The sequence below is a fragment of the Propithecus coquereli genome, unplaced genomic scaffold (assembly GCF_000956105.1).
Source record: "Propithecus coquereli isolate 6110/MARCELLA unplaced genomic scaffold, Pcoq_1.0 Scaffold90, whole genome shotgun sequence".
Lineage (NCBI taxonomy): Eukaryota > Metazoa > Chordata > Mammalia > Primates > Indriidae > Propithecus > Propithecus coquereli.
This window is the reverse complement of record NW_012155285.1, coordinates 770146-791504: the sequence shown is the minus strand read 5'-3', so window position 1 is coordinate 791504 and position 21359 is coordinate 770146. Positions and strand designations below refer to the sequence as shown.

Below are 21359 nucleotides of genomic sequence, written 5' to 3'. Positions count from 1 at the left end.
ACCCTGTCTCTTAAACAAAAAAAAAAAAAAAAAAACTTTTCTTTGCATTCACAACTTGGCTGTATAGTACAAGAGGCCTAGCATTTAGCCTGTCTTAGCTTTTGATGCGTTTAGCCTGTCTTAGCTTTTGATGTGCCTTCCTCATTGAGTTTAATCACTTCTATTTAATAGCTTTGATTTAAAGTGAAAGACATGGCAACTTCCTTTCACTTAAACACTTAGAAGTTATTGTAGTGTTATTACGTGGCCTCATTTCAATATTGTTGTCTCAGGGAATGGGGAGGCCTGAAGAGAGGGAGAGAGATGGGGAAACAGCCAGTCAGTGGAGTGGTCCGAACACACACATTTATCAGTTAAGTTTGCCATCTCATATGGGTGCAATTCATGTCACCTTAAAAATAATTATAATAGTAACATCAAAAATCACTGGTCACAGATCACCATAACAGATAAAATAATGAGAAAGTTTTAAATATTATGAGAGTTACCAAAATGTGACAGAGACATGCAGTGAGCACATGCTGTTGGAAAAATGGCACTGATAGACTTAATGCAGGGTTGCCATAACCTTCAATTTGTAAAAAACTCAGTGTCTGGGAAGGGCAATATACCAAAGAACAATAAAACAAGATATGCCTGTATATCACCAGTTATGCATTGCCTATATATAAAACATTGTGTCCTATTTCTTTCTTTTTGTAAATGGAATCCTGATACAAACTATTTGGCAAATTACTGTTCTCATTTGACTATATAGTGAATGTCTTTCCTTGTCAGTTCATACAGAGCTCTCATTCTTTTTGGTAGCTATATAACATTCCATTTCATGGATTTATAATATAATTTTTAAATTACTGATGGAAATAAATAATTTTTTGTATTTCAGATAATACTGGGTACACCCTTGTACATATATCTTTACAGATTTGTATAGTCATAATTGTAAGACACATTTCAGTAAATAAATATTGACAGTTGCTTTTGTTTATGCTTCTGACAGTGACATATAACTCCTTAGAAAAAACCACTGTCTTATAGTAAACTCCACACTGATAATTAATAAATCTTTCTTCAAAGGACCCAGTACATATTATAGTGTAAATGTTTAAGCCAGTGGAAAGTCTTCATGCTTTCGCAAAAAATAATTTAAAATTTTCCTGTCTATCATCCTCCAGTGGTGAAAAGGAGCAGGAATGGGGAGAGGAGGAAAAGATAGATTTGAAAGAAGAATGACCATAAATTGATGATTATTGAAGTTGGGGGTTGGTACTTGACGTTGGGTGGTGGGTGCCATGCTCTCTAAATAACATACCTTTGACATTTTTCATAAATTGCTAACAACTAATTATACTATCTTACCCACAGAAAGAAATTTTGACGCTAATTCCAAACCAGAATGCTCTTCTAAAGGACTTGAATATTCTTCATAATTCACCCCAGATTAAGAACATGTTAACGTTCATTGAAGAAGCCTATAAGAAACTGGATGCCACTTGAAGAGTTTTTTTTTAGATTGCTCCATATTAATTTAATGTTTATGAATTTATAAAACTATTAACCCATGATGATATTACAGAGGCTGAGGCTTCTGCAGGATTTATCCCCTGATATGCACTTTAAAATTAGCTTCTGTAGATCTATCATTAGCATCTAATGGATTTCTGAAAACTCTTTTTAGCAGTTGCCAAATCTAGGAAATCAACATTTATATTGTTGTATCTGCAATTATTTGCCTAAAACCATTAAACAAGAAGTCATGCTCTAAGAGTTTATAATGGTTAAATGGAGCTCATTTATTGGTTAAGTATGGAATTGTGGTATGTAAATTATGTACAGTACCTAGTATATAAGCTCAGGTGTTTGCTATCACTCATTCTGTACTAATGGTTTGCATTTTCTGTCTGATCATCTGGAAGTTGAAAGGCCTTCACTTTTTCAAAGGCCTTCACTTTTTCACCTAACTCCCTAGTCTTTTTATGAACTAGTTAAGATTTGCCAGGTATGTTTAACTTTGGAGGTCACATCAACATTTTATTTCTTTGGTTGGTTAGTGAATAGATGTTGAAAGTTTATTTTCTACTGTCATGAAAGCATACTTGTACTTGTAAAATAAAATAAAATAACTGCAATTTTATTATTTTTTCTTTCAATTATCGTGTCAGTTAATTTAGAAGATGCCATAATTCTGTTAATACCCTTCAGGCAGACACCACCAGGAGCGCACCCATAGTTAAACAAGTTGGATTTTAATGCTCATTGTAATGAGGGAGATAACATTATGGGGATCCTGGGCAGCTGAGTGAAAGGGTCAAAAGCAATATCTACGTAAGAAATAATGGTAATGGAGGATGGAGGGAAAGAAAGTCTTTAGGAAAAGAACCCTGGCAAAGAGACTAAAAATTAAAGATACTACAAAATGTCTTGTGAACTAAAATAAAATTTTAAGGCTCACCCCCGCCACTGGCTGACTAAATGGACCCCCTTCATGGCCAAAGGAATCTCCTGAAACTAAATTGCCTGCCAGGAGGAAGAAGGTCAGACATGCCTTATCATGCCCCCTTCCCTTCTTGGGGACATCCTTTGTAACCCATTAACAGGCCTAAGGGTACACAGACAAACCTGCAGGTCCTCAATTTACACAACAAATCTATGTCCAGAGGCTTATCTCTGATAAACAGCTCCTTATGTTGAAACATTCCACGCCTTTAGACAAAGCTTCATGTCTTTAACCAATTACAAGCCAAAGAATCTTTAAACTCACCTATAACCTGTAAGCACCTGCTTCGAGATGGCCCACCTTTTCGGGCCAAACCAATGTATGCCTCCCATGTATTGATTTATGACTTTACCTGTAACCCCTGTCTCCCCGAAATGTATAAAACCAAACTGTAACCCAACCTCAGCGAGTCCACTGCTCAAGACCTCTTGGGCATGGCTCCGGGTCATGGTCCTCAAATTTGGCTCAGAGTAAATCTCTTTAAAATTATTTTACAGAGTTTGGTCTTTTTCCATTGACAGTCTTAAAAACCCTTCACTTGGAAACTTAAAGCTTCATGTTTTTAGAATGACTAGTAAACCCCTAATTCATTGATTCTTAACATTGATCATGACATTTCTAGTAGCTTTTGGTGGGGAGGGAGGAGTTGCATTAAACCTTTGCTGGTTCTCTCAGAACATCCATTAGATTGGTGCAAAAGTAATTGCAGTTTTAGCATCTTCAAAATTTGCCATTTGATATAGGAATACATTCTTAAATGTGGTTATGTTATACATAATTTTAATGTACGTTTTTTGCTTTATGTTTTTTTGCTAAATGACTTACTGGTGTTTATATCTATTTTAGACTATGGAAATGATGTTAGACAAAAAGCAAATTCGAGTGATTTTCTTATTTGAGTTCAAAATGGGTCATACAGCAGCGGGGACAACTCACAACATCAACTACGCATTTGGCCCAGGAACTGCTAACAAACATACAGTGCAGTTCAAGAAGTTTTGCAAAGGAGATGAGAGCCTTGAAGATGAGGAGCACAGTGACCAGCCAGCGGAAGTTGACAACAACCAATTGAGAGCAATCATTGAAGCTGATCCTCTCACAACTACACGAGAAGTTGCTGAAGAACTCAACATCGACCATTCTAGGTTGTTCGGCATTTGAAGCAAATTGGCAAGGTGAAAAAGCTCAGTAAGTGGATGCCTCATGAGCTGACCAAAAATCAAAAAAATCGGCCGGGCGCGGTGGCTCACACCTGTAATCCTAGCTCTCTGGGAGGCCGAGGTGGGCAGATTGTTTGAGCTCAGGAGTTCGAAACCAGCCTGAGCAAGAGGAAAGAAATTAATTGGACAACTAAAAATACATAGAAAAAATTAGCCGGGCATGGTGGCGCATGCCTGTAGTCCCAGCTACTCGGCAGGCTGAGGCAGGAGGATCGCTTGAGCCCAGGAGTTTGAGGTTGCTGTGAGCAAGGATGATGCCACGGCACTCTACTCCGGGCAACACAGTGAGACTCTGTCTCAAAAGAAAAAAAAAAATCATCGTTTTGAAGTGTCATCTTCTCTTATCGTACGCAACAAAGAACCATTTCTCAATCAGATTGTGACATGTGACGAAAAGTGGATTTTATACAACAACCAGCAACGACCAGCTCAGTGGTTGGACTGAGACGAAGCTCCAAAGCACTTCCCAAAGACAAACTTACACCCAAAAAAGGTCATGGTCACTGTTTGGTGGTTTGCTGCTGGTCTGATCCACTACAGCTTTCTGAATCCCAGTGAAACCATTACATCTGAGAAGTGTGCTCAGCAAATCAATGAGATGGACCGAAAACTGCAACTCCTGCAGCTGGTATTGGTCAAGAAAAAACGCCCAATTCTTCTCCACTACAGTCACACAACCAACGCTTCAAAAATTGAACGAATTGGGCTATGGTTTTGCCTGATCCGCCATACTTACCTGACCTCTCGCCAACCAACTACCACTTCTTCAAGTACCTCAACAACTTTTTGCATGGAAAACGCTTCCACAACCAGCAGGATGCAGAAAACACTTTCCAAGAGTTCCTGGGATCCTGAAGCACGGATTTTTATGCTACAGGAATAAACAAACTTACTTCTCGTTGTCAAAAATGTGTTGATTGTGCTATTTCCTATTTTGATTAATAAAGATGTGTTTGAGCCTAATTATAATGATTTAAAATTCAGGGTACAAAACTGCAATTACTTTTGCACCAGACTTAATACTTAACAGATTATTGAAAGTCAACCAGACTTTTAATTGACCATTGTTGCTGAGTGATAGTTCTTCACCCTGCATTAACTGGCCATACTACCCTCTTATAGCTTATAACGTAACTTTGAGAGATCTACGATATCTTCTGTTAGGTAGCAGGCAATCCAAAACATATACGATATTTCTTAAAGGCTGCATTTTGGTGTACTCTTTGTGAAGAATTTAAGAGTTAATTACAGATCCAAATAAACTTCAACTGTATATGGTCCCAATAATTCAGATAACAGTATCCCTAGGTAGTATCCTCACCAATCTATGTTCCCCCGTGCACAGGCCATGCCACCTATGATGCATCTCTTCTCTAGTGACTGATAAGTGCCAATGCCAGAAACTTTAAATTCTAAAAAAGACACATATTTAAGAATAGAGGGAAATTGTGTAAAAATATAATAAAAATCACATTTCAAATGAAATGCAGAAAAATATATATAATTCAATAAATGGTCTTGAGAAAACTGGCTAACCCCACAGGAGGAGAGGGTGGAGCACAGTTAATATTCCCACTTTATGCCAAAATAGATTCCAAGTAAATAAACATAAAAATATAAACTAAGAAGAAATTATGAATGAATAGTGGATGTCAGGGTAGTAAAAGCCCTATTACATATCATATAAGCAAAACTAAAACCATAAAGGTGAAAAAAAGGTCATTACATAAACCAGCTTTGTAAAATAAGATTTTTAAAAACCCAAAACCAAGCCAAATACACAGCACAGACCGGAAAACATCTACATATAGAAAACAAAGAAATAAAACCCTTATTAATAAAGAGCTCTAAAATATCAGTAACAAAAAGGTTAAATACCAGTAGGAAAATGAGCAATTCTCAAAGGAAGATATATTTGAACATCTTAAGTATTTGAAAGATGTTCAACCTTATAATAACCACTTAAATACAAATTAAAACAAATGTTTTCACCTATCAGATTAACAAAGACTGGAAAAAGTTGAAAAGGAAAATTACGGAACATACTTATTATTGAAAATGGGCACCCAGTAATTTTGCTGAAGGAAGAAGATAAATTGGGATAGCTTTTGAGAGGCAGGCTGTACAGATACGTTGCAGAACCTTAGTGTAATGTCAGTCATTTAAAATTCTTACTTTATATAAGCTCCTCCATTTTCCTCAAATTTCAGCTGGGCATATGTTTAACAAACAGGTTTTATTTAAATGTGAGACAACTGCACTGGAACCTAAAATTAAGGGATTTATTTTCTTTTATTTGGTTGGATAGAATTTCTTGGCATTCTCTGTTTGCCAAAATATGCAGTTGCACCTGTCAAAATTAGTATTTGAATTGGCTTAGTCTCTAAACATGTCTAAAGCCTCTCATGTTTCCTTCATTGTCAAGAAATATTTAGCTTTGAGAAAGAAAGGAAAGAAGGAAGGCAAACGCAGAGAGAAATTTGTATTTCTCAGTTGGGGTTTATCATGTCGAAAAGTGACTGAGCCATTTCTGTGTTCTAATTAGCTTTTCTGGTTAAGAGCTGCTGTTTTTGAATGTATTTTTTCACTACTAAACTACCACAGAACCACTTTCTCTTGGCTTAGGTGTTGCTCTGTTCGTTAAAGTGGTCTCTGCTGTTAGCAGGGCTCTGAAGTTGCCGTAGCAACCATATCCAAAGATTGGTTATAGTTGTTAAAATCAGACAAAGAGGAAGACAAAGGAGAGACATTTTCTAAATCCAGTAAGACTAGAGTACATTTTTAAAATGAAATTGTTCGTTTTTTAACCAATAGAAATAAATGTGTGCTAGCCAGTTTCACCCCGTTTCCACCCCCAAGGAGGTTTTTAAACTTAATGTAAGTTTTCAAATGGGACAACAGGGACATATGACAATGATAGCAATGATAGAAATGGCTGATATTTATTGAGTGCTTGCTATATGCCAGACACTGTTATAACCCCATTGCACATATACGTTACGTGTATTCATGCTGATGTTTAACCTTAATGACAATCCTACAGGGATTAAACCTACTAACATTATCTTCACCCTGCAGGTGAAGAAACTGAGGCACCAGGTGGCTAAGTAACTGTCTTAAGATCTGAAAATAGTAAATGATAAAACTAGGAAGTGAAAAGAATGATTAAAACTTTGACTTAGGAATTTTCTGATGAGCTGCCACTAGAAGGGGCTACTGAATCTAATGAGTAAATCCTATCACAGCAAAGTACAAATCCGTGAATTTTTCCGGATATAATTTTGGTTATTTTTCCTTCAGGTGGAAAGCAACTGTTCTAATTAGTTCTGATGTTTTATAGAGAACGACAAACTTAAGTTTCTGTTTTTAATGCACTTGGAAACAGGATGTAATCTAAATTTGGGGAAACATTTATATGTCTCTCAGAGTCCGTAAATAACCTGACCTTGAAATGAAAAAAAAAAAAAAAAAATACCCTGACCTCTAACTTTTTAAAGTCTTCCCTAGGATATTGTACTTAATATCTAAAAGAGTTTCTGTTCTACAAATAACAGCTTCTGTTTAATTTTTTTTAATTTCACTCAATATTCACAAAACACCATATTTATGAAGGCTTCTTAGGCCACAAACAGGTGTATGTTGCTCTCAATGACGTCTTTTTTAAAAAAGTTATCAATACATTAGGATCAAAAACACTCTTATTTTGACTTCCAGTAATTGCCATCTAATACAATTTCTCCAGTCACTTTTACCAACTGCCCATTGCATTACTTAGCTCAGTAAAGAATGCCCTAACTTCTAGTAAAAAATGTCCTAACTTACCATTTTATGAAATACAAAGATGGTAAACAGAATCCTCCCATGCGGCCACGTTCAAATTGAAGCACTCTGCATGGGCCGTTGAGACATCTGTCATGCTTGTTATTCCGAGACTCAGGTATTGTGTGCCGAGATGTCTAAGTAAATACTTATTTGGTGGTTGAAATTGTGGCCACTTGAAGGAAGTGAGTAAACTCGAAATGACTTTTCATTTAAAAGCATATATGTATACCATGAGTACTATTCAGCTTTAAGAAACAACGGTGATATAGCATCTCTTGTATTCTCTTGGATAGAGCTGGAACACATTCTATTAAGCGAGGTATCCCAAGAATGGAAAAACAAGCACCATATGTACTCACCATCAAACTGGTATTAGCCGATCAACACTTAAGTGCACACATAAGAGTAACATTTATCGGATGTTGGGCAGGGGGAGGTGGGAGGAGGGGACGGGCATATGCACAAACAATGAGTGCTATGCGCACCTCCCGGGGAATGGACACACTTGAAGCTCGGACTTGGTGGGGAGGGGAGGCAAGGGCATCATACGTAACCTAATCATCTGTACCCCCATAATATGCTGAAATAAAAAAAAAAGCATAGGGTGAAGAAATTAAAATTCTCAAAATTACTCTCATTTCCACAAGTATCTTCTTTAGAGATTACCCCCTTTCAGCCTTGGAAGTTTAGGGTAGCAAAATCTTCAGAAGAGGTAAAAGTACCTAAAGGGACAAAACGTCAATATTATTTTCTCATTGTACCCCCATTTGCCTGAGTCCCATTCCTATATGTTTTCCATGAGATCCTAATGAATAGATGGGTTTTAGAAAATGTCCATCTCTAAATCAAGATTAGTATTTGTTGGCTCTTACACCACAAGCCTGAAGGTGACAGGAAAGAAGAGATGAAGCAGAAAGGGCTGTGCTGTATGTGAAATGATTTTCACCTGACCGACTTTCACCATAACCCCTCCCCTTTCACAGGTGTGGGCACTTTTTTCCCTCTCCCTCCTCTTTTCGCTAAGGACTAATTAGAGAAGTAGCCTTGAAGAATGAACTTACCATTTATATAGAAGGAGCCGCTGCACTGATACACAAGTGAAAACCCTCAGTTTCAAACCGAACACTCAACAGCAGGTAAGCATTTATTCATTAAAATAATAAATTCCAAGTCATCAGTTTATAATTTCAGGAAGGAGTGGGAGAAATAGAGGAGAGATGAAACTCAACCTTATACAAAAAGAATATAAATAGGTTTAGAGGAAAAGATATATTTTGTTTTTGTTTTGTTTTTTTACTGTTAAATTTTGACACGAGAAAAATAAGCATTATGAAGTATAACAATATTCTTTGCATTGTGATATGGGCACAACAAGAGCAACAGATAAGAGGGTTGTTCTCGCCAAACAAAAATCCTACAAGATGAAAAATTATTACTAGCATTGGATTGCAAGTGCTAAAATAACTCTCCTTGTTAACAAATGCCCACCATTGTAATGTAAATGGTGAATTACATTATAAAAACAGAGATCTTATGTTTTGTTTATAAGAAACACAAGTCTCCCAGGAGAGTGTCATGCTTTGATTGTATGCTTAATATAAATTAATAAAATATTTTAGATGCTTGCTCTGTGTTGATAACACTCAAATGCCCCAAAGAAACTTCACTTCCTAAAACTTACATGAGCATTGTTATTTTCCTTGACAAACACTCAGTGAGTCTGTTGTTGATAGTTTGATCAAAGGAGTTACAAATCTTTAACTTTCTGTTCTATAACACATACTGATTATCGGCAATCCAGAACAGGAACACATACTGTAATTGAGTGGTAATTGAGTAGTAAGGATATGACATTCTGATCCTGTAGTTTTTGGAGTTAAAATTGTTGTTATAACTTTCTAATACAATTCAAAAGTGTGTAAAAAAATATTTTCTGCATCTATGAGAATTTCTACATTCTGTTTTGTGGCACTTAAAAAAAATCTTTGTTTTTAATGAAAGATCTCTATGAGATTCATCACTGTTCACTGCAAAGTTATTGTCAAATGTTGTGCATAAATTACGGTGTCTTCTCTGTGTGAACTCACGGGGGAAATGTCTCTCTGATTTTAATTTGTAACCCTGAGCAATGTTTGTGAATTGCAAGAGTATAGTCTTAAAGGTAGGTTGGGCCTGATTGAGAAGAGTTTTGACTATTAAGAAGTTAGATAACTGGACTTTAGAGACGGTATAAGTGAAAGAGCAAGCTAGGGAAAAGAAAGCAAGGATAATTTTATGGGCAAACTGAATTATGTAACTAATAATGTTTGTTTCTCTTTGTGTGAACTGCTAGAAAATCTAGAGTCAAAAATGGCCTCTTGGCTCATGCCTGTAATCCTAGCACTCTGGGAGGCCGAGGCGGGTGGATTGTTTGAGCTCAGGAGTTCGAGACCAGCTTGAGCAAGAGCGAGACCCCATCTCTACTAAAAAATAGAAAGAAATTATCTGGACAACTAAAAATATATAGAAAAAATTAGCCTGGCATGGTGGAGCATGCCTGTAGTCCCAGCTACTCGGGAGGCTGAGGCAGGAGGATCGCTTGAGCCCAGGAGTCTGAGGTTGCTGTGAGCTAGGCTGACGCCACGGCGCTCACTCTAGCCAGGGCAACAGAGTGAGACTCTGTCTCTAAAAAAAAAAAAAAAAAAAAAATGGCCTTTGACCTCCTGCCAGTACAGTGGATTCTCATTGTTTGTGGTAGCTATGTTCAGTGAAATTACACTATCTTAGTACTGAAACATAGCTACTGGTAGAAATAGTTAGATTCCTGGAGGAAGCCTCTGGTCACATATATTTTGGTCTTCAGGTTAATACATAACCTTATTTTATTTGCATTTTTGTAGAAAGACACGTTATTTAATATGTATTGTTGATTCAAGAGCATTGTAACTCATGCCTGAAAGTAACTTATCTAACCCATATTTTTCCCTCTGTAAGGCACATCGCAGCCTTTTTGCACTTAGAAATACTTAAACAGCACTTAAACACTATGCACTATTTTAAACAGCAAAATCACCAACAAAAAGCACAAACATTTGAAAAACATGGCACTAAATAGACGAAGAACAGGACTCTTGCTTACAGTACGAAAACTGAAGCAAGAAGGCAGAATGTGCCCTGTTCAGCCTTAGCTGGAAACGTGTGTTAGGAGATTCAATTTTGTTGCTGCTCTGTGCATGTCTGTAAGTGACTGCATAAGTGCTGCAAGTATTCATTTGGGGGTTACAAATAAACTTTAGTGAGCAGGTGAGTTTGCAAATATGGAATGAATCCATCAATAAAAAGGATCAACTGTAAACACAGGATTATATTCCATGTTCTGCATACTAACCTTATTCTTGACTCCATATTTCTTTGTCCCTCTATTTTTCCTCTTGCCTGAATTTTAATATACATTTAATTTTTCTTATATTTTACCTATTTTCATAAATAGTTTTAGATCCTTCAGGGAAAAAAACAGGTAATAAATAAGCAAATCATCAACAAATACTTATAATTCCTACTCTTTGCATTAGCTACTTTGCTAAATATTAGGGCATAAAAAGATCTCTAGATATCAAACCTAATTCAGAGATTCATAACCTACTGCCCCTCATTTTCTATCAAGAGATATTTAATTAGAATAAATATGTTTAAAATAAGTATCTACTAAAATTTAAAATTTAGAAGTGACACAAATGAGTGAAAAGTCAAGCAGATACAAGAGTGAAAAGATGATGGCTACACTTCTTTCTTCACCGTCCTAAAATATGGAAACTCAATCTTTTCAAACTTTCTAATATTGGTCCAGACTGTTAGTATGAAAGTCCAAAAGCCTCCTGACTTTCTGGGGCTATGCTGACCCTTAATATTGCTTATAGAGAACACAAATACCTCAAGTGTTCCACTCAGTGAACCAGAACCCATAGGCTTGATAATATGCTTCTAGAAGTTCAGACTCACATAAAGTACATGATAGAGGTTTATAGTAGATTTGGGGTAGATCACAATTGAACATTCAGGGTATCATGTAGTCACATGGGCATGCCACACAGGGAAATCAAGTAGTGTTCTCTACTTGTAAAATGTGTTGTAAAGGAGTGATCCCAGCTCTCCACCATAACCCCAAAAGCACCAGGTTCTCGTGTCTAGCTGAGCTATCTTTGCCTTCCTGGTGCCCGACTGCTAAGTGTAAGTAGACAAACTTCACTACATTGACTGTAGGAATTTTTTTTTTCTTTAATTCAGTCAAGCCCTGATTGGAATATTGGGGAGAAAAGTTTTCTTGGGAGCAAAGCAGGGGAGTTGAAGCATCAAAATCTAAAAAATGTTAAGTGCATGGGAATGAATGAGTTTGCATACATTATATAATATTTAGGCCCTTCTTCTTTCCCTAATGATGTCTGGCTAAAATAAGGCTCAGCCTTTGCCCACATCTGATTCATCAATCTAGTTGTTTCTCTCCAAGTTGTTCCTCATAACCACCTGACCTACTCAAGTCTTTCTCTAGTCTTTGTCCCACATTGTAAAAAAGGAGTTTTCCTACTTCACTCAAGATTCTTACCCTGAGTTTCATGTTACCCATTCACAAACTATTTAGAATGTCCCTCCTATGTGCCAGGCCCTGTGGCAGGTGCTGTGGATACAGGGGAGCACAGAGCAGACGTGGGCCCTACCTTCATGCAGCTCATAGGCTCCTTCAGACAGACTTAAAGAAAACACAAATAAATGTAAAATTACAACTGTTATTAGTGCCCCGAAGGAAGAGTATAGAGTGCAATAAATGTGTCTAACAGAAAGACTTAATCCAGTATCGATACTCACATCTATCCAGGATTAGGTCTTTACCACTCCATTTCCACGTGTTCACTGGGTTAGTCTGGTTTACCCATCCCAGTGCCTCCCCATCTTCATTTTCGCCTCTCCTAAGGGATCAATGGCAGTCAGAGTTGTACTCAATGAAAACAGGACTGCAAGGATATTCCTAAATAGATTCAAATGTTAACAAGCAAAAATTAAATGCCTACCTTCAAGTTTCCAGTTAGGTGTGGAATTGCAAGAGCCGTAGAGAAGATGTTGGTGCTAAACTGTTCTACCAAATTAATGCTGCTGGAGAAAATGTTGAAGAGTTGCTTTCCTGAATCACTCAAGGTACTATAAAGTTAAGAATTTTATTTTATTGCTTTACGGCATTAATCTGTAAAATAATGTCAAATTTGCAGCTGTTTCCCATTTTTTCTGAAAAGACTCTAGGAGCATTTGTTAAACTTACAGCTTCCCAGCCCCCTTGTGCTAGAAACCGATTGAAAAGATTATGGAGAAGGCCCGGGGAATTTTACTTTTGATAGTCATTCTTGATGACTCAGGGAAATTTAGGTAATGCTGGGCTAGATTATTTCTAAAGTAAATTTGAGTCCTAAAATTTTTTAAATGGCAGAAGAATATGAATTGGCAGCATTGCAGTTGAGGATACAACCTAGGTAAACTGAAGTTTAGGGATTGTTATAAAATTTTTTGTTTCTTTCAAGATCTTTATTTTTGAAGTTTTCTCAGTGGCTCTGTTGGTCATCAAGTCCCTATCTCTTTTAAAATCCAGGAGGACCTGCTGATAACTCAGTGCTACTGTGGAAGATGTCAATAATCAAAGATTGCAATAAATGTAAGATTAGAACTGTTACAATTAGTACTTGGCAGGAAAGTGCAAAATGCAATGAAATTGCCTTTGAAGGCTGAGTTTCTTGAGCAGTGAGACTGCCCTACAAAGTGGTTTTCAAATGCGAATGCCATGCAAATCACCCAGGAGAGACATAACAAATCAGAATTTTTGAAAATAGAGAACAGGGTTCTTCATTTTTAACAGACACCCTGGATAATCCCTATGTATATGAAAATTCAAACAAAAGAGTCCTCTAATGCACTATACTATGTTGATTGAATCTGGTTCATCTTGCTCTATGGATTGTGTTTAAACTGTACATGGTAGGGAAAATCTGAGTAATAATTTGGGATCATCTGGCTAAAAAAAGTATCAGATGGACAATCTAACCCACATTTTCCCCTGTCGAATGTTGACCCTGAAGTGAATTACTGGAATAAGATGGAAAGCTACTTTGCTTTAATAACATGTCTGGCTAACTCTTTTGCCAGAGATAACTAAAAAGGTTTCAGTGACCTTTCTAGGATCATAAAAGATGTTAGAGAATAAAAAGAAATTAAAGAAAATATAGTTTTGTTTATTTACCCTTCCTCCATTCTTTGGAGTTTGTGGCTTTGTATTTTGTAACCTCAGCGTAGTGTTTAAGTGATTAAATATCCTTCCAAAGCTCCTTCACAAGCTCTGTCTGCTCATTCGCCTAGTATTTTTACTTCCTTCTAGCCACACCTCCTCTCCACTCAACACTTGCCCTTTGAATAAATAGCTATTGGAAGAATTTGTTGTTTGTTTGTTTGTTTTTAACCAATGTCAGATCTTTCAGTTGGTTCTAAATCATATACAAACAAGTTACGGTTTTTTTTCCTCTCAGAATGTGAATATAGAAAGGGGTTTTCCCTTTTAACCTTCTGAACATTCCAGTCATATTTAGGCTACATTCTGGAATAAGTATGTGCAGTTTCCTCACGTGAAACCGTTTTAACAAACATCATTCTATGTGTGTAAGATGAGCAGCCACAGACTTTAAAGAGTAAAGGAACAAGCAAGACCCTTCAAGGATACTTTAGTTCTTGGATTTTCACTTAGGGTGATGCACGTTACACATTCATGTAAGCTGTACTCAATTTGGAAAGACCTAGTCTATGAGGATATTTGAATGAAGTCCCAGATTGTGTGAGAAAGAAGAAAGTTGCATGATGTTCTAGGCATTGATGAAAGGTGAGTGATTTGGATTAAGACAATGTATAAAGCAGATAAAATGTAGGTAGGTTCCAGGGCCCTTATAATTTAAAAAAAAAATTATTTCATTGAAGTCTAACAGATACTAGAAAGTACACACGATATAATTGTGTAGCTCAGTGAATTTTCACAAAGCAAATACCTGTGTAGCATCCACTTCAGTCAGGAAAATCACTACTTCACAAGCCGCTCCTTCCTACCCGCAATGCTCCTTTCCAACCATTGCCTCTTCCTACTCCCCAAAAGTGACCACTATCCTACTTCCAAAGCTGTAATTGAGTTTTGCCTGGTTTTGAATATAATGTAAATGGATCACATCATAGTATCTTTTCTGTATCTAGCTTCTTTTGCTCAACATTATGTTTGTGAGATTTGTAGTGATTTCATGTAGCAGCAATCTATTCGTTTTCACTGCTGTTTTGTAATCCACAGTGTGACTATGCCACAATTTATTCATTCCACTGTTGGGCATCTAGGTTGTTTCCAGTTTGTTTTAATTATGAAAATGCTATGAACATCGGCCTGTAGCTTAGCAGTCCTCATTATCCCTATAATTTTCTCCAACCTCTGTAAGCACACAAGACATATAAAAATTGTTTTGTAGAATAGACATCTTTCTTCATAGAGAAAAAAATGTGAAAGGCCACATAAGAGAATTCTAGCATTACTCCAGTGTTGTTCAGTCACCAAGCATTTAGTCAGCTATGTCAGGCTCCTTGGATATAATGAATGAAACATAGTTACGACCCTCAGGGAATGCTATAGACCCTTGCTCTGTAAAATCTGAGATGCAGAGTTTTGTTTGTTTTTTTTTAATTTGGGTCTGTATCAAACTCAAATGATATTTAATTTTATTTTAGAGTTGAAGGAGTAGTTACATTTCACAGGTTATTTTCAAATAATAAAATGAACTTGAAAAGCAGCTGAGCATCAAGATTCTCTGTGGAACTTTTTAAATATGTATAAGCCCTAAATCCGCACATCATATTCTGATTCATTCAGCAAGTATTTATTTCTGACGTATGTGCCAAGCACTACTCTAGTAAGCCTGTATCAGTCCAATACTTCTCGCTATTGTACTGTGAACAAAAAGTAGGTTTGGAGAGGGTTTTCATAGGATTTCACACTTTTACCAGTTTTCATGTGTACTGATGAAATAACAGTAGAAAAGTTTATATGTGTGTATATTGTGCATGTGTGTATATATAATGTCCCCTCTCATGACCGGGATTGCACAGTAGAACAAGAAGTGAAGAGAGTAATATGCAACCGAAACAGCTAATAGTGTGATTGGCTTGTCCCTCTGGGTTTTCTGGTTCAGGTTTATGGAGCAGTGATGAACATAAATCGTGGGAATCCCTTCCAAAAGGAAGTGGTATTGGATTCATGGCCAGACTTCAAAGCTGTCATCACCCGGCGACAGAGAGAGGTACAGTTTTAAAGGGAAAAAGAAAGGATTGGAAAGAAAGATTAGATAACAGAGATAGTATAACCATAGTAACCATATACATTAGCTTACCATGGTACATATTCCAATTAGTATTCCAAATTAGCTTCTAATATTCCATATTCCAAATTAGTTTCGAATTTGACTGGCTTCAGAGTATCAAGAACATGGAAAACTTCCAGTCCCGACGTGTTCAATAAAGTGTTTCCTTAGCGTTTTGTAATATCTAGAAGCATGAAGCACACGCGGCTGATTTGTAAATACTATCTTTCCACTGGGTGGGTGATTCCTTATGACGGCTTTGGTCATGTGGGTAAATATGGAACAAGATTGAAGAAGACAGTGTCCACCCTGTTCTGCCTCTGAGAAAAAGCCAGAGCTCAAGTGGTCAAAGAAGTGCTGCCCTGACCACATTAGAAAGATTCTGAGAGTTTTGATTCTTGGAGGTGAATCCATTGAGTTATAAACTTTCTATTTTTATAAATAAATAAATCCTAGAAAAATGTGAAATAGATGTCTTAAAACTTTTCCTAATCTCAGAGGAAAGAAATCAAGTAAAAGTCATAAAAGTTCTCTTCTTTCCCTCACTATGGCATATTAGCCTTATTTCCACTTAGCCATTGTTTTATAGGTGGCTAAATTTGTTAACAGAAAATTAGCTAGGTATGCCCAGCTAATGGTACCTAATTTATCTAAGATTTGGATTATCCTGAGACATTGTTTGTGTTTTTATGGTTATGTATTCTGTCCTAGGCTGAGACAGATAACCTTGACCATTATTCTAATGCCTATGCTGTGTTCTACAAGGATGTCAGGGCTTACCGACAGCTATTGGAAGAGCATGATGTTATTAACTGGGACCAAGTTTTTCAAATACAAGGTGAGGTCAAGTGCAAGACATACATTATGCAGTCTTTTTTTCTTCTTATTGTGTACATCAGATAGATATAGATAGGTACTTAATATATATGAGATGTATATACAGTGCTTGAGTGTACCACTTACTCTTCCCATTTTTCATAATGATTGGGATTGATATAGGCAATGAAGTTGCTGTTTATGACTGTTCCAGTGAAATGAGTTCCTTGATCATTTGACAGGAAGGTACGGATCCCCGTGTTGGAAATATAAAGTCCAGCAAGTTTTTTCAACCATATATAGCTGAAGTCCTCTAACAAGAAAAAGCTTCTATCCACTCAGAAAATTTACAAATAATGACTAACACATATGCATAACCTAAAGACTTAGGCCGTTGTATAAAATGCATTTGTAAATGCTTGAAAAGATCTTATGGAGGAAGCACTGAACTCTCACCTTTATAGATCTATCCCAGTTATGCTCATTAGAAGTAAGACATGGTTCTACCACTCCCTTAGCCAATTTAGAAAAAATGATTCTCACCAGTATTACTTTAATGTGGAAATGAAGAAATCTCTTCCTTGCTGTGAAAAATCATGGCAGTAATTCAATAGATCTTGGCGCTTCTGACCTACTATTTTTTTTTTATTTCAGCATATTATGGGGGTACAGATGTTTAGGTTACATATGTTGCCCTTGCTCCTCACCCCCAAGTCCGAGTTTCAAATATGTCCATTCTTCGGGTGGATGGCCTACTATTCTTAAATCACTTCAATCCGTCATTATAGAGAAAACATGCCTCCTATTGCCATTTTTTTTTCAGAAGGCTGAGCTGATAGTCATGAATCAGTCATCGTTATCCAAATTGACCCAATCATTCTTCCTGAAGCTTTGGTGGGGACAGATGTGAACTAGTAGAACGTAATATAGCTGGAGTGGTGAAGGCCACTCATTTAGTAAGAAAGTCAGCCTGGGCATTACCTATGGCTTCTGATGTAATTGCATGACTATAGACTTCTGTGCTGATTACTGTAATCTCCTTGGAATATTATATATCTTCTAAGTCATCAGTATCTTTACTATTCTTGATTAGAGCATCTAAAAAGATCATCAATCCTCTGTTTCCATAACCGTCCCAAATCATGAGCAACTTCAGACCCTGTCTACTGCCCATACGACTGGGCAGTCTTTTATCCTTTGCCACAGTGCAGACTCCAGTCACAGATTCTAGTTGGGCTACTGTAGAGCAAGCATTCGACAGTGGAGCTGCTTCAGCACTGGGTGTCCAGAGGAAGGGCACACCCTGCACAAGAATGCCTTTGTTGTTTTTCATCTAAAAGCCATTCATAAACCATATGTTATCAGGCTTAGCCCATTAACATACCCAGAGGAGCCAAACGTCTTGTGTTTGCCATGTGAGGACAGGAAGTGAAAAAGTGGATAGCTACACAGACAGGCCAGGCTCTTCTGCTTCCTACTGATTGTGTGGATAAGAGAAGGAATGTGTATTCACCTGAAAGTTTCAGAAGCCTGCCCACTGGTGACTTGTCTAATAAATGTCCTGAGTTCCAGCTTATCCAATTAGCGACTCCTCCCCTTCTAAGGAGGTAGGTGGACAGGGACCGAGCAGTATGTGGAAGTTCTTTTGTCTTGTGGGGAAGGAGAAAATCATTCACTAAAAGTGGTAACTTATTCAGAGGATAGAAGGACGTGGTCAACAACACCATGAAGAGGTAATCAGCAAAATCCAAGACTATGAAAACTACACAGCAAACCACTGGATTTTTTAACAAATAAAATGAAAGAATTAAAACAAGAAAGATGGGAATTAAAGGAAAATATGAAGATTAAAAGATTTACAAGACAAAAAGGCCAAAATAAAGGACACATGCTTGGATAATGAAACCATAAAGAAAATGAGGAAATGATTGCCATAAAAATTATGATACTGGTTATTTTTAGTGGAGGAGAGTAAATGGTGATTGAGAGAGAGGTAATAGAAGTGGCTATTAAATTTCTATTTCGTGGCTTTAGTAGTAGTTAAAATATATGAAAATTAGGTTATGCATTTGTCTTATGCAGTTTTCTATGAAACATTTTATAATTTTAAAAGTTTTTTAAAATAAGTGTTAAGCTGACTTTTAAAAATAATTAGTTCATTTCTTTGTATTAGGAACATTGTATACCTGTATCAAAACATCATATGTACCCTATAAAGATATACAATTATTATGTACCCATAACAATTAAGAAGAAAAAAGTTAAAAATATTCTTATATTTCAATTTAAATAAGTTTTAAAAATTAATTGGTTCTATTTAACTCGGGAGAAAGGAATTCTGCTTCAGCTACCATCCACACCTTTGGTTGGCACTGCCTAGTTCTTTCTCACAGTCTTTTGAATTCCTTAGATATAATTCAGTGTTATGATATAGTACGCCAGCCAGAGCATCCATAATTTTAATAGCTTTAACTTGAAGACTTGCTTATCTTTTCTGAGGCTTAACTCCCTGAGGGAGGAGCCAAGGCTCAGATATCACACTGTGTTCAATGTACCTTCCCACTCATGTATCCTTCAAGTCTCAGGGCCACTCTGAGAAGTGCCTCACCAGAGGGGAGGACACAAGCCATTAGATATGGAAGGAAAAGGGAAAGTCAGTTTCTAGAGAGTTCAATTAATCAAGGCACAGACTAGAAAGGACAGAATAGATGGGGATTTGGAAGGGTGGAGAAAGGAGTTATACTATTAATATAACCACAGTTAGAATGGAGACTGTACCATTTTTGTGTATGACTGTGAAGCATTGCCCAGCACAGTGCTTTATATGTAACAAGTATTGAATAAAAATTTATAGGTAAGCCGGGCATGTTGGCTCATGCCTATAATCCTAGCACTCTGGGAGGCTGAGGTGGGAGGATTGCTCGAGCTCAGGAGTTCGAGACCAGCCTAAGCAAGAGCAAAACCCCATCTCTACTAAAAATAGAAAAAAATTAGCCAGGCGTGATGGTGCACACCTGTAGTCCCAGCTATTCGGGAGGCTGAGGCAAGAGGATCGCTTGAGCCCAGGAGTTTGAGGTTGCTGTGAGCTAGGCTGACACCACTGCATGCTAGCCTGGGCAACAGAGTGAGACTCTGTCTCAAAAAAAAGATTTATAGGTAAAATAGTATAGCTATGACAAGTTAGTGGGATCTGGATGAGTTAAATTCAAGATAAATCCCACCAACACTGAGTTTACACCTTACATTCTCTAATGCCCATTCTGGCAACAGCCTGGAAGAGAGTCTTTGGTGGATTTGCCACACCATACAAGTCTAAGCTCTTTTATGGTTCTAGCTATATGGTGGATCATAGACTTTTAGAGCTATAAAACATTGCCACTAACTTCGAGGAGCTTAATATTAGTCTAAGGAGTCAAAAAAATCAAAACTCCCCCAAAATATTCCAAATTTCCATGCGATATTCTCATCAGAAATTTCCATGAAAGATCATGAGGGGTAGTCACAGTGGCCAACATGATGAGAATTTGAAAATTCCCCCCAAATTTGAAAATCAGACACCAATTAGCTTGTAATAATTCCTATGTAAATATATATAGTGCTTAGGGTAATACAAGGTGGCAAACTGGTGATGTTGACGATACTCAGCATAAAAATACTGCCAAAATTTTCCTTTTTGCTTTTTCAAATAAAATGCCACATTTTAAATTATGTTTTTCTATATACAGGGCTGCAGAGTGAGTTATATGATGTCTCCAAAGCCGTTGCCAACGCAAAGCAGTTGAATGTAAAACTAACTTCCTTCAAGGCCGTTCATTTTTCTCCTGTTTCAACTCTTCCAGACACCAGTTTCCTGTACGTAAACCAAGGTTCTGCATTTGGGGAAGGACTGACTACTATAGAAGCACAGAGAGCAGTAACTGGACTACTTAGTATCATTACAGAATGTTTAGGCACTTTGGATTTGGGCCATTGAGCCTAAATGTGTGTGTGAGAGTGTGTGTATGTGTATGTGTGTGTGTGTGTGTGTGTGTATTCTTTTCCTCTCCCCTGTGCTTGACTGCTCATAATTTTGTTGAAAATAAAATCAGTGTCTTTCTCCATAGTTATAAGTGAAATAAGTATAGCTGTATTTTCATAGTATACATGGAAAAAATCATTTGTTGGTGTCGTCCTCCCCCAAATAATTCTAATTAATCTCTATTGTCTGAGTCCAAAGTTGTTATTGCTTTTGTTATTTCAGGCCTCGGGGTATATAATTGACTTATGTTGAGCCCTTATGGGCCATGCATTAAATGTTTTAAATATATTATCCCTTTAATCCTTTCCACAACCCTATAAAGTGGTACTATTGTTATACCCTTTGTTAACCCTATTGTTCAACCCTTTGTAAATTGAAGTAACACACAGGAGTAAATTGTAGAGCCAGGAAATAATCCCCAAAAGTCCAACTCCAGGATGCAATGTTTCAAAACATTTGTTAGGTTTTAATCTTCATTCTTCTTTTCTCTTACTCTGTAATCTCTGTCTGCTCTGTCATTTACGAATCCTTTCCCTTCAGCTTAACCTTTATAAACCTCAATTGCTTCTTCTCAAAAATTGTTATTATTA

At 37.0% G+C, this 21359-nt stretch overlaps 2 protein-coding genes across 2 annotated transcripts in view; both read left to right on the top strand.

The window, feature by feature from the left end:
- The window catches only part of CENPQ (centromere protein Q), a 19667-nt gene extending 17823 nt beyond the window's left edge, over positions 1-1844 (top strand). The window contains exon 10 of the mRNA XM_012664668.1: positions 1366-1844. Within this exon, the coding sequence (XP_012520122.1) occupies positions 1366-1497 (132 nt within the window). The 3' untranslated portion in view covers positions 1498-1844. The remainder of the gene's footprint in view (positions 1-1365) is intronic.
- A 6769-nt stretch (positions 1845-8613) lies between these two features.
- Positions 8614-21359, top strand: part of GLYATL3 (glycine-N-acyltransferase-like 3) — a 17808-nt gene continuing 5062 nt past the window's right edge. The window contains exons 1-5 of the mRNA XM_012664641.1: positions 8614-8675; positions 12589-12705; positions 15768-15875; positions 16647-16773; positions 20477-20603. Of these exons, the coding sequence (XP_012520095.1) occupies positions 12628-12705; positions 15768-15875; positions 16647-16773; positions 20477-20603 (440 nt within the window). The 5' untranslated portion in view covers positions 8614-8675; positions 12589-12627. The remainder of the gene's footprint in view (positions 8676-12588; positions 12706-15767; positions 15876-16646; positions 16774-20476; positions 20604-21359) is intronic.